The following is a 14,955-nucleotide window of genomic DNA, read 5'->3' on the forward strand; positions in this document are numbered from 1 at the left end:
CGACACTCTGCTCGTCATATATTGTTGCATATCCATTTTCAAGGTTACCCCATGTCCAGGTTTGTGTCATTAACCTTATATGATAGTGCAGTAGCAATTTCCTGATTTTGTGAAAAAAACACACACAGCACTTAGTCCAATGATGCCACATATTGAATTTACCTAACATATAAGATTAATCATTTTTTAACTTATATTAATCCACCACATCAAATTATACAGATATTGCATTATTCAACCTGGCAACTATTTGAGAAAATGAGACATTTGAAATTATCTACCCAGAAGGGAATGAAGGGGTAAAAAACAAGAACATTATTCTTATAGATAAGGTTGTTTTGCCCTGATAAAAGCATTATATACTAGTTAGATTTATTGTTATTATTATGTCTTGAGAAGCTCTCGATTTTCAATGTTCAAGTTTCTCAAGTAGTGTATGAAATATGGAAATAACACGTACCACCATCGATGTCAAATTATGCTGTCTTTACTTACCTATTATGTAATTTTCTCTGGTTTTGGGGTGGGAGGGGGAGGGGGAGGAGATTGAAGAACTCAAGTGTTTATACTGAAGATGATTTCCACAGCACAATACCACTTCACAACCTCAGGCGGTTTAAAACACATAACATCAAAATACTGCACCATGTCTCAGCCACACCCACATATCCCTGGCATGTCTCAGAATTGTCTGGTTTCCTTGGTTACTAAATCATCCTCACACACACACAAAAAATGAGGTTTTGTCTGCCAAGGAGGAGTGCTGCTGTCATTGAAATACACTCTGACAGTTTTGAACAGAAGGCAAAGTCGTCTTCTCTCTACCCCTCATCGCTGGTCCTATATATCTGCATTGTTAATGAGTTGCAGGTTATATTACATAGGGACCTATATACTCTTGATGTATACATCCACGGACAGTGGCGTGTGTGTGAGCGCTTGCTGTAGCGGTGGTCAGTGTGTGGAAGGCAGTGGCCAAGGCTCCCTTGCAATCACTATGTGCTTTCAGGTGTCTTCTTGGGAAGCTGCCTCTCACCTGGCCTTCATTGATTAAGTACTTTACAGGATTTGGAGCAACTTGTTTTGACTTTCACACAGTGAGTACACAAATAATTTTACAATCCTTAAAAGTACCCAACGTTGTTTGGGGAATACTTCATACATCATGTGGATGTATATATTTACATGTAAAGCTGCCAAATGTTTCTTTGTCATACTTTTCTGCAGATGATTTTAACCTACGTGTGTCATTGTGTATGCTGGCTCTCATATTTAATCTGACAGATTTTGTTGCCTTTTGATGTCTTCAGTGTCTGTTTATCTAGTCAGGGACCTCTCGTCGGTCTAAGTCGAATTAGACTAGTTTGTATCAAGCATGTTAGGAAGTTTGACTCGTGTGCTTTGTTGAATTGATGTACAGAACGATTACTTCAGACGTACAGTACAATTGCTTCAACAAAAAGGTGATAAATCATGAGAAACATTAAAATATTTGACAGATTTTTACTGTGGCAATATGGTACACTCCCTATCATGATCAACTCATAATCCAGAAATATTTTCGGCATGGCTGTGAACACGGATATGCAGTCATGCAATCAAGGGTGCTGAAATGCTGTGTATTAGGTTTATACAGTGTCGGGTTTCCCTGCTTTTGACACCAAGCACTTTGTAATCTTCAGATAAGATAGTGTCCTTCATCAGTGGAATCAATGCCTGTCTTTTGGTGAAAGACAATCAGCACACTCTACCAAAAAAAAATGAAGTAAATAAATAAATAAATAAATAAATAAATAAATAAATCTAACAAAATATGAGGAAGTAAATAAATAAATAGATAAATAAATAAGTAACAAAATAAGTAAATAAATCTACCTAAAGTATGAGGAAGTAAATAAATAAACAAATAGTTAGATAGATAGATAGATAGATAGATAGATAGATAGATGAATAGATTTAGGGGAGGCAAGAGAAGAGAGATAGTGCGGTTGTTATCATGCTAGTGCACTTATACATATTTCTTCAAAATATTTCACTTGAACAATGCAAATGATTAATTTTTGCTCACAGAAATCAGGAAAAAAAAGATTTTCTGGCTCAATGAGCATAGTGACAGCCTTGAACCAGTGCACTGGAAAGAAGATCACTGTGTGTGATTGTGATGTCCAGTTGCTTCAACTGCTTTATGCTATTTGATCAAGAAATGTCTACTTGATTAAATTTGGAGACGCAGAATCAGATCAAGAAAAGCACAGAGTGACTAATTTCAGGGATGGGAGTGTCACATCTTTCCAAATTGAATTCAGCGAGACTAGATCGCAAAATTGGACAATTTTGTCATAGATTCCCAACGATTGTTCCCCACCCTGTACATTAGACTACTGTTCACTGGTCTGATGTAGTGGCTCTTTACAGTGGCCTGGATTGGTGATCAATATGTCCTTGTCAAACGGTGGAAAAAAAATCCCAGACATCCACATGAATTGACTGATACTTAAACGTTGAGTAAGTTGTAATTTTCACAAACTTGTGAGATCATGGATCACTCATGACTGAAAAGCCACAGCGGAGATAAGAGAGACAGACAGCCCATCTTTCATCATTCCAATTATCATACATAGCCTCTCTTCAACAAGTCGTGGATTGTTGCGTCTACAGGAATATATTTGAAAATTTTCCACTTGAAAATTACAAGTATGTTTTCAGTAGTTAACACAAATTGTAATCTTACAGATTAGTTGGATTTGCTCACATGTGATAGTGATATTCTATGTTATGATAAATCGGAATACTGACTCACCAACTTTCTGCTCAAGGTCCACGGTTTACTCAATCAGTGGATTATGTTTCTACATGTGTACTGGTATTACTCTGCACACAATTCTAGCGTGATAAAGTGCCAGCAGTGTTGACAAGGCTCTAGATCCTTCTCTCAAAGTCATTTTGGACAGGACAAGACAGTTGACTATTTCAACAAGACAGTTCAAACTGCATTTCACAGTGCTCTGCCTAGCTTGATTGAGATAACTCCCAAAATGCATCAGTGATTTTGCATCAAAGTCCCTGATTCAGAGACAGAGTGGACAAATTCCCTAGATAATTAGTGCAGGGGTCTTGTCTTGATTGAGTTGGCGCAACTTTGACATGATAACAGTATTGTTCTGAGATAGTCACCGTCATGGTTGCATTCCGTTCATTGTTAGGGTTAAACTGTTTGATGTTTTGGAAGGGACAAGAGATTTTTTTTGGGATGAAACATTCACAGAGGATTTCTGATACTGTAGTTTAGGATCTTTGAATCTCTTGGAAGGGATCTGGGACTTCTGATGATGTGGGGAAAAAAATTCCAGCGGAAACGGACAATAGACCAAAGAAATACCTAGGAAAAGAAGGAAAGGCAAGACAGAGTACAATTCCGCAGTCTGTTTTCCAGGAATCAAAAAAACAATTCCCCAGGAGACACGGTCAAAAAATTGGCCAAAAAATCGACTCACCACACCGGGCTCTCTCATAGCAAATGGTCACCCCTTTAAGGAATTAATCATTGCTCCTGACAAGGGAAAACATGATAAGGAGTAACACAAGCCAAGATACAGAAACCATATATCATGCATTCCTGCCCTGTAAAGCTGAAAAAATTGTAACCCACTGCTTTCAAGTATCATGCACACAGTAAAATATTTCTCCTTGAGTTGAATTTTTCATTTCATTATCAATGTCTCTCGAGGGAAAAAATACTTCCAAATATAATAGCTTGTAAAAATTGAGATAGGCTTTTGTACAGTCACGCTGCATGCTAATGATGAATTTTTAGCAGAAATAGAACAATAATTTTGACGCTGAATTTAGGTGATGGCATTTTGCTGTTCACCATGGTGTGATATTCGTGAATTCTGAAGATTAATAACACTTGAATGGGAGAGATATGTGCATATGTTATTGTCACGAAATGTACATTTCGCGTTCTGTGTGACGCCATATAGCACTGTAATATTCATAGCCAACCCTGTAAAGTACACAGTAGATCTTGTCAATTACCCAATAATTCACAGCGAACGCATCTCTAAAGCTTTGCTATTCTGTGTTTGAATTGTTATTTTCTATTCAATTTCATCTGTGTGCCATTGTCCTCAACAATCAGTCTGTCGCGTGTAATACATAGGCTCTTATAATTGGATGTGTGATCGGGGCATAATCTGCATAAGGCTGTGTCACGTAGTCTCGTGGATTTCATTCAGCCGCCTGACAGCGCCAATTCAGCAGTGACGTAGTTTGTGCTGTGTTGCAGTTTGATGTAGACAACACACGCGCACACGTAGAGAGAGATAATGTCTCCTTGCTGACGTTCATTGCACTGTTTATTTTATATTGGTCTACTGAGAGTAGCCAGTGGATTAGAGCGGCTTCAACCTTGACCGTGATCTTGTGAGTAAACCCCATTTTGTGTAATTTTTCATGTCATCAGGAAACAAGACAAATTCATTGAAAGAACGCAGTGTTGGTTTTCACCCACTCACTATCAATAACTTGAATCAAAATTATAGGAAATCTCCTGCGTATACCATTCGCATGTAAATCTGTCAGTTTAAACTAACAAGTGTGTAACTGTGGCATTAATAGTGAAATCTTGTTAACTTTTAAAAATTGACATGTCGAGATTTTTGCCTTTCACTTTATCTGTGCTGTTCTTTCTCATTGTAGTTGTCAATTATATTTTTTTCTTTTGCTGTGGGATATGCACTTTGTCACGGTGATGTGGAGCCTGCCAGCTGTCCCCATGCATTCTAAAAACATCAATTGAGTTAACAGTCTGGGTAAAGTGTGTCAAGGGGGAAAGTCAGGACAAAGTGTGTCACCATGGAAAGGCACACAGAGCTTCATAATTAAGACTCCTAGTGTGACCAGTACACTTTTCCCTAATGGACAAGCACATGTGTGCAGGTGAAATTACGGCTGGCTTCAAATATGTATGCAGTGTGATTCAATTCAAAAATTTCAAAATCGCGTACCTCGTTTCGACAGTGGTTGATGCATGCTAACGACAGCAGGACAGAGATCAGTCTCTGCTACTGTACCATGTCCAGACATCAATACTTAATGAACTTCATGATTAGTTTTCTGAACCACGAATGAAAATACAAGGTGAACTGTGCGATAGCTTTCTCATCAGTGCAGTTTTTACCCCACTCCCCAGAGATGTTTTCTGTTACAAGCCAGTAATGATTTTTCAAGTTAATTTTAGAACCCTTTAACTACAATCATATTTTTTTTCTGTGCTTATGAAACAACATTTTCAGTAGCTGAGTATGTTTTTCAACCAAAATTTATGAAGCAGATGATAATCCGTATTACTATTTCAGTTGAAATGAACTTTTGACTTCTGAAAAAAAATCATAAATTTTCTTAAAATATGGAAATGAAAAAAATTTAGGTGATTTCCAATCTGGGAAGAGACTGCAATGTAGGGCTATCCACATCTGTATCTCAGATTCTTGACCAGAATGATTTCATCATTTTCATGGCGTCACTTTCAGTTTCCGTGGTACATGCTGAATTTGTTATTCAAACAGAAATTCTGTTGAAAGAATATCTGTGTGTGCATTTGTATTGATGTACATGTTCTTTCAGGCCTAAATGTCAGACAGACCACTTTGTAATGATGTATTTTAGTTGTTCCAGGTGGCAGAGTGTTTCTGTAGATCATGTTACCGGCCCTACTACAGCCTGTCAGCTAGACCATTAAACCCTTACTAGTAGATTGTTGTCACCTGCCTTCGAGTGCAGTCCCTCTATCTTCCTGAATCACAGTAAGTCGACAGTCTGCTGTTGAATTTTTGGAGGAGGCCTCATACATGTCGGCACCACTATCTGCAGGTCCTGGAATTCTTTCTCATGAAAACCGATAGATATCATTTGAGAGACCAAAAGTAGTGAGTAATTTGTAACACAGACATTATGATGTCAGCGAGGAACAATGTTTCAGTAACAGAGATCTCGATGCCCTATACCATACCATACCATACCTTACCATACCATACATGTACCATACGATGATCAATATACATATCTTGGCATTTTCACTCTGAATTTCCCCAGTGTATCGGGTAGGGTCCATAGAAAACTAGGAAAACAACAGAATTGGGTCAAACCTTGGAGGTAAAAGCGATGAGTCTCTGTTTTTGCTAGAATATTTTTCTGAATTTTGTGCTGTAGGGGCTTTCTATTGTTTGTGCAAGAAAATATCCAGAATCTAGTCGAACGCCCATATAATGAAGTTCTGCTTGCAGCTGTGAAATATATTCATCAGCAATGTCAAACAAACGGTTTTATATGTCTTAACCTTAATATGCTGTGTAATTGAACATTACATTTATTAAAAAATGCCTGAATGTATTGTTATGACATTGAGAAGTGAACAGGTACAATCAACTTGCATTATTGGATGCAATAATGAAGACTGAATGCATTGACCTCATTCATATTGCAAGACTCTGGCAGCCTTGTCATGTTTTCTGAGACGGTTTAACTTGCGTTCAAGAAAAAGGAGCATGGCTGGCTTTCTATTATGTCAAACTTTTAAATGCTTAAATACTTATTTCAGGCTTCTTTCAAATGTGCCTCCCATCTGGATTGCTGACAGTATATTTTGTTAGGATGACACTATCATTGGAACTGAAATGAAACCATTTCAGTGCTCAGAGCAACAAGGCAAAATTATATATCATTCAGACTATGTATTGATCGATTTAAATAAAACTTTCTTTATTGTATATTTTACTGCTACCCCACGAGAGAGAAATTTTATGAATCATCTGGTGTTTTTGTCCATGAACTTGAGGAGAACAGCCAAGATTGGGCAATGTTTTAGCGAGAGGATTCATTTGAGAAACTGTTATTACAGAGTGGCGGAAAAGAACCCAAAAGAAGTCGGGATGCTATGTTTGCGTTCATTTGAAACTGGTTTAAAGTGGCAAATGTAGAAATCTCCTTGTCTCTGACGTGGCTTTTACTCTAGAAACGGCGTCAAACTGGTTCAATGAATACCAAGTAATGCTTAAATCTCCGATTGCTGGAACTGAAAGCCAATTACATACAGCCCCAAGACCTGGTAATTGGCCGGCAACATTACTGAATTTACGAATTATACCGCACACTTTGCAGTCTTTGCCTGGCCCGATTTTAATAACGAGTGGCCCCGGTTGTTGCCGACAGTGATTCTCCGTGACTCCAGCGCACTGAGCCGCTGCTCTATATGCGCACAAGCAGTAAAATTGGATCCATGTGTACATAAAACATCAATCACGTAATTCTCCGTTCGGTCGTTTAGCAGCCACAACAATCGTAAAGAATAAAAAAGATCAGTCAAAAAAATGACCACTCTCCTCATTCTGTTGGTTTCTACGTCAAGCCTGGTGTGTTTGGAGTTTTACGGTTAACTGCAGCTCCATATAGCGTAGACAAATGTAATTACATTATATTGTATGTTGATGTACGATGAGGATTATGTATGACGAGGAGTTGATGGTTTCATGACAGATCCTTTGCTATTCATTGCACTCCTATCCGTTTTGATTTCCAAATAGACAAGAAGGCACCTTGGAGTAGCATAGACAGGATATGCAGGTTTCACAATTTATATGATATTGACTGGTAACATTTAACCCATTGCGTTGTAGACTTAGTGTCATTCAGAATTGTTGTATTTTATAGCTTGTTACAGCAAAGTATCCTGATTGCCCGGGCCTGATTGCTTGTGGAGTGAAGATTTTACCTCATGGTAGTTTTTTGGAAACAAAAGAATGATGAACAACACACCCCAGACACCTATCTTGTGGTGAATCTGGACTAAACAGGATTGAATTTCCTTTAGTCGTTTGATATTAATGATTAGTTTTGCAAGAAGATGTTGAATATACACCTTCACTCACTAACCCTATAACACCCCTGCTCCCCAATGGTATCACCTTGTCATACCAGTAATGCTGCAGGTTTTTATAGTATGGGTGTAAATGCTAGGGTAAGGGAGTGGCAGACAGACTAGCTTGAACATCGCCAGCTTGCCTATTATCCATGATAAGAAAATTGCCAGGCAGTTTGGAAATTCAAGTGAGCATTAGGGAATACAACGATACACCAGAAAACGAGCAGAATTTCACATCAGGGAATAAATTTTATGACATGTTGCCTGCTTGCTCGGGGACATATTTTCTCCCCGCGTAATCTTTTCAGATATTAATTCCTGCGGAGTCGCCGCAATATGACATCCTTCTCGGCCCCCTAGATTCCCGTAACTCTTGAACACACAGGTACGACGATGGCTACAATAGTACCTTGGAATGAAAGCAAAACAATGAGAAAGCTATATAAGGTTAGACTGGTACATATTGCAATAAAGCGATAGTGCCATGTAATCTATACGGAGGATGTGCAGTCTTTAAGAGAGGTGATTTTGTGAGAATTGAGGTCTTAAAGATCATGAGAGAGCTTAGTTATGCTCTCTGTAAGGGCCATTTTGTTCCATGAAAATGCCTAGACAGATTAAAGCATGGGGCAGCTTTGACAGGAGACTCTGATAGACTGTGTGTGACACAAATGTTTTACAGCACGTGTCAGTGCACTGGTAAGCTGAATTTTATGCAGTCAAATAAAAAATGAACAAGTAATGAATTCTCAATCATTTGCTGATCTCATGTTTGCGAATTTATTTGATATTTGTATATTTATTTGTCTTTGAATCTATTTATGTGTATACTCATTTTTAGAGATGAGATCTGTACTACAGTGATAAAACTTACTCTGAAAGTGTTTTATGTTTTCGTGTTTACAACATTTTCCATATTACATACTGCTAGATGATTTTATAGAATTGTTTTCCTTTGGGTCCTGTCTGCAGATGCCACAATATCACAGACATGATCAACAAAACAGCATTGAATCTGTCCGGAAAACAGAATAGCTGACAGAAAGACAGATTCACGTCAAATTTATGAAAAACGCTTCACTGAAAAATATTCCCTATCTTTTGAATGAAGAGTTTACATATTATGGTATTGAAGTGTAGTGACATTTGTACTTACACATGCAAGCACAATAAACATGATCTGAAGTCAAGTACTGATATGATAAATTCAACATATTGGCTTCTATATATGTGTATTCACTACTTTGCCATTATCCATCATTTTGACATGCTTAGAATGCAGCACTGGCTGTACGTTCACAATGAAACGTATAGCACTGAAAGCAAATTTTTGATACTTATTTTGAAAATCTTGGAATTTTTCACCCTGAGTGTGTCTTCAAAATGACAAATATATGCCCTGTTAGGTTACAAAAAAGCTTTTGATTTTCTCGGTAAATATCATTATAATATTCATACGTATACGGTATATCAGCACAGCTATTGGTTGTTTTCGTATGCTGTTGTGTGGTCTTGGCCCGGAGTCTTGGCAATGTTGAAAGGGGAAAGGTCATGTTCATGGGTGAAAAAAAAACCAGCCAAAAGACCCTGTGATATTTCTTTGCATTGATAGCACAGATTGTCAAATTCAGGATGTGCAACTGATAGCTTTACAACAGGATTGGAACTACGGAGTTCAAAGCAATCATCGCCTAGTCAGTCAGTGTGCTAGCTGCCACAGATACATTTCCCACCATTCCATTTGATAGGGTTCTCATGTAATCAAGACGGGGACATTAACTATTTACCGGCCAGAGATGCAAAGGTGACTGGATAGTGTTTCAGGAACAAAATGTGATTATAGCAGTGAATAGGAAAGGCAGTGGAAGGATAGGACGAGATATAGAAAGGCTTGTCAATAATTTCACGAATACTGGCTGGTGAGTCCATATTCACATGTAAATTGATAGCCAAATAGACTATTGACACATTTAGATGAATATTTTACGCACAATTGGCTTGAAATATATTCACCGTACATATATGAATAATTCTGTTCCTCCATTCACGTGTTCCATTCGTGTGTTACATCCCCGGGTTACATCCCTATGTCTCCCCAAACAATGGACTGTCATACATGCAAGATGTGAAAATGTATGAATACTTTACTTATATGTAGAGTTTTAAACGGCAAATATGGTGTTAGTTTTCTGTCAGTGTTGAAACATTCTTATACGCAATAGTCATGCAAGCATACATAATATTTGTATTGGAAAATGACACAAATGGTGTATAGCCAGGTTGATAATGTTGCTTCAAGTATTTATGCCACCATCTGATATTAACAGCAAGAATGCTTTTCTTTAAATTACAAAAATACCACCAGATAACAGGCAAACACACATATGTGCATAAATACATATTTATATGATAGTCCATAAAGTAAACATAATTATATGTGTAAATACTCACAAATAAATATGTAGGTGCATATGTACATATTTATAAAAAAAGGTAGAAATAAGTAGCAATGTAATAATGTGATGAATGAATGGAACTCGGGAAAGGCCAGAAAATAGACACAGTCCATTAAATTTCAACATCAAACTAATCTGAGGTTGAATCTGTATACTTTTTATAAGAAGGACAATAATACTTCCATGATATACAGTTTTTCAAACTGCATGTCTGGTGACAAAGTGACCTAACCTTCAGTTAATTTCAAAGCTGAGTCAATGATACTGGTTTTGCTCTTCGGTGACTAAATGCAATACACTAATAGAATTTATATAATTATCTATGGCGGATCAATAACAGTAATCGATATGCGTGTTTTGAAGATAATGCCCTTGGTATGTCTGGTCAGTGTCAAATTTCTGTGATGGGGAAACGAATTGTGTCAGTTTTATCGGGTGGTTTCTGGGTGCTTTGGCTGTTAACCTGGGTAGGGCCTGTGTTTGTTGAAGATTTAATGGTGGATTTATTTCCACCATCAATCTCATCTCGGCTTGTCACGATGGGAGTCCATGTTCATCTCCATTAATTGGACAAAAATGGTGAAATGAATATTAAGAATGAGGGGAAAAAAAACAGTTGGTAGACACTAGGAAGGTCTGCATGACCTCAATACCATGCACATCAGGGGTACCAGACGTTTTGACTTTTTAGAAGGCTATCGAGCAGCTGTGTTGTCATGCTAGATTTGGTGTGTATAAGCCATGTGTATAGGCATTGCATGGTAAGCTTTTCAATGTCAAAAGTCTAAGCTGTCACTGCCATGAATGTTTTATTCCAAGTCTCAAAGCTGCACTCATGATTAGTCAAAACTGAAACGTTGCCCCTATTTTCTCCTATTGATAATGCAATGAGGGGAGGGTTCATTTACCAGTACTGGTTCAAATATGACTAGGCTTTTACATGCTTGAAGTCTACTGTTTCCTGCATGAATCATTGTGCTTGTCACTTAAAATAACAAATGTGAAATGTAAACAGTAGTTGCTCAGAAGTCATAATATCAATTACTGCCCAATTAAATCAGGAAAGAGTGTCTGAAAATTTGAAATTTTGACTCTAGGATTTTTTCATTGTATTGGCTATTCATCATGCATGTGTTCTCATTTTCTGTATTTAAACACCAGAAGTTGACAGATGGTCAATTGCTGAGTATATCTGTCATGGGTGCATTCGGAATGTGCTATTTTCTATCCAACACTTAGAAAAAGTATTCATTTTGACCCCAAAAAATTAAAACTTTGTGTCTTTTACATTAAGAAGTAAAGTTTGAAAATGGAACACCGAGTGACATCAATCAAGAAACAGTTCTGTACCTTTCATATTACCAACAAATTGTATACTGTAGTATTCAGATAACACATACATCAAAATGAATTATGGATTACAAGCATGATAGTCACACAGTAAATGGGTAAACTGAAAGTGCTGTTAGAAGTTGTAGACATACGAATTGTGTCATGTGAATGTAATCTCCAACATTTTAAAAGGGCATGTGCTTATAAAACACAGACCTTGTCATAAAATAAATACTGAAGTAAATAAATTATTCAAATAAATATTTCCCACTTCCATCGGTTCACAGAAAATATACCAATTGTTCCTGACTCTGGTATTAGTATTTAATTAAGATTTTTGTGAAATTTATTTTCATTTCCTGTAATAATCGTAGACCAAACAACAGAACACATCAAACTTCATGTTGTTCAAGATTTCCTTGTTGACATACTGCTTTGCTGCAAAAATTGAACTCATAGTGCTGTTGTTTGTCATAATCGTCTGCGCGCAGTTGGACAAGATCTTAACAAATTATTTGTCTTCCTCTTCTGTATCTTTCAGAGTGATTACGACGACCATGAACACCTACCAGAGCCGTCTGCTAGTCCAAAACCGCCGGGAAATGAGTTCATCTTCTCCCTGCCCCGCAACTTCAAGTTAAGTCGGCAGTTGTCTGAGGACACTCGGTTCGCTCGACGTGGGAGTCTCGGTGCGGCTCTTTCCACTCACCATCTGACAGTCAGTACAAGTCATGGCAGCGGCGAGACTTCAAATCTTCTTCGAATGAGACAAATGCTTGGACAGTCTGCTCCTTCTCTGTCAGCTAGTATGGTAAGTATATGTACATCATGTTTCATCAGAGGACGGTGGACAGGCATTCAAACTTTACCGCCAAAAATACAAAAAGAATTGTTTCTGGTCATAACTTCTTCTGTAAAATAAAACAAGGATGTGTACTTAAAAAAATATTTGAAGTTCTGGTCAGTCAGTCTGCTTTCTAAACATATATTTAACAATATTCTTCTTGTGTTGTATTGAATTCTGCTTATTTGAATGCGATGGAAGAGGTAGCTTGTAATGTAAGCATACCATTTTGTGACTTTAATTGTTCATTGCTCCTTGGTTTATCTCAGCTCCACAAAAATAGAAAATAGGTACATTGTATGTGAAGGCTTAAGGTATACTGTCACCTGTTCCAATTTTGCCACAGTTACCATGGAAAGAGAAAATCTAACCAATCACAGATTTTAAGCAGGTGGCCGCTTTTTAAAAACAGTGCCCTCACAAGGGCATTTTGAATACCAAGGAACGCCCCTTTGACCATATATGGGCATATTTAGATTACAGGTGACTGTATACCTTTAAGGTGATTCATGCTCTGACCAGAAACAACTTTTTTTTGTTCATGTTTGAAACTGTCACAGAGTCAATAGTAGAGACTGCGTTTACCAGATGTGGCCAAAATGTTTAGTTTCCACTGGTAGTTGTAATATGTTCTCAAGACATATTCACTTTTGGAATGGTTTTTAGTGTTGTCAGCCACCAATTTCAAATCTGAGGGTGGTAGTTGTTTAGAAATTTAGCTGTTACTACAGTTTTATATACACATGCATAGCAGCAGTCTTGGAGTCATAAAGAATAACATCGTAAATTGTTCACTTATTATAAATCAGTATGAAAGTCATAACTATAACATTTATCAAATCAGTGTGAAGAAATACACGTATCATCTCAAAAATTAGAATTAACTGCATTATTGATGTGTATTGACCCCCATTGTCCCCCACCATATACACCTAAAGTACACCTTGAATCCCAGTGTTAGCTAGCTACCTCTAGTAAATATTGCCATCATTGATAATTTGTCTTTTATTACCATTTTTCTTTCCCCTCTACCATCACATCAGCCCATGACCAAGACACTCGTGTTACAGGTGTGTATACCAACATGTGCCAGTTTGTCCTTGTCTGTTTAGTAAATGTTTGCGTACACGTCTATGATTGTTTTGCTGACCAGCACAGTTGTGGCTAAACTACATACTTTTGCGTTCTACAAACTTTGCAGTATACAACCATTGTGTACTGTTTTCCTATCCATATCTACTTCCCTAAAACATCCTCACCAGAACAAATTGTTTTTTTCTCTTGAATATTTTCTTTGACTAATAAGATAAAGTCTGAATTTTTGCAGCATTTTTCTTGATTTAGAAAGTCTTTGAGAACATTGTAAATATTACTAGGATAGTCAATGTTGATTTTTCTGAAAAATTTCTCTTCTTGATCCTTGTAATGAAACTGTCTTTCAATAATCATAAAAATTAAAGTAATCATCCTTTTAAGTTTATTTTTCACCTTCCTAATAGCAGTATTTTTCTCTGGCATTTAATTGCTTCATACAGTTTAATTTATTATTACATAAAGGAAGGTATTAATATTCATTTGTATCATGGCTGACAGAAGTACATCTAGAAATAATGCATGCTGAATAGGGAGTATAGTAGGGTCAGGGTTGGTCTCTTACTGAAAGGAATATAACCTTCACGCATCTCAGGTGATATCAAACGTAGGAAATCAACTAAAAATGTGTTAACTCATACTGAAGTATACATGTAATCTAGCGATATCCTTCGAATTTTATCACAGGCAGAATCCACTGAATATTGACACAATTTTCATTCAAGACTTCTAGACCTAGAAAGAAACGTAATGGAAGTTGAAAGGTCGCGCTGCTCGCCCCAGGGAGCACCTCATCACTCAGATCATTGGGAATTTGCTATGTTACATATGGAGATCGGGGATATGAGGTCAAACAATATATTCATGGGATTGCGCATATCAAAACAGAGCTGGATCTTGTCATGCATGGCAGTAGAGAATTAATCATTTCCATGGAATAATTTTCCATGCTGTTGACTTCATCCAAGTGCTGTTTTCCAGTGTGAATTTGACGCAGTCTTTCATTAACCAAATTCCATTCCGACTATTTTAATACGAAATAACCATATGCAAAATACCTGTGTCAAAGGTCATGTTCAAGTCAGCACTTTTATGATCCCTCTTTTGATTCAATCTGCATAGGTTCTAATATGCAGATTATTCGACATGATGTTAGTAAGGCCAATATATATGTATATCACACAAACACAGAGCCACCCTCCCTCCATCTGTGCATACTGGTATGGCTGTGGACACATATCACCATACATATACATCTTCAATCATCACATGTGTGCCCATTTGGTCATGAATGGTTCATTTTGGAGCGC

The 14,955-nt window shown here is 37.3% G+C and overlaps 1 protein-coding gene across 22 annotated transcripts in view; it reads left to right on the forward strand.

The window, feature by feature from the left end:
* LOC139139059 (microtubule-associated serine/threonine-protein kinase 2-like) overlaps nucleotides 1-14,955 on the forward strand; it is a 140,365-nt gene that overhangs the window by 87,347 nt on the left and 38,063 nt on the right. For 11 of the 22 annotated variants that reach the window (XM_070707769.1, XM_070707766.1, XM_070707767.1 and 8 more), the window contains exons 2-3: nucleotides 12,251-12,520; nucleotides 13,597-13,623. In XM_070707769.1, coding sequence (XP_070563870.1) covers nucleotides 12,251-12,520; nucleotides 13,597-13,623 — 297 coding nt within the window. Of the gene's footprint in view, nucleotides 1-903; nucleotides 1,098-4,232; nucleotides 4,426-12,250; nucleotides 12,521-13,596; nucleotides 13,624-14,955 lie in introns of those variants that run through there. The other 11 variants (XM_070707768.1, XM_070707772.1, XM_070707779.1 and 8 more) reach the window with 6 other exon arrangements.

Source organism: Ptychodera flava, chromosome 8 (assembly GCF_041260155.1).
Source record: "Ptychodera flava strain L36383 chromosome 8, AS_Pfla_20210202, whole genome shotgun sequence".
NCBI classification, from domain to species: Eukaryota; Metazoa; Hemichordata; class Enteropneusta; family Ptychoderidae; genus Ptychodera; species Ptychodera flava.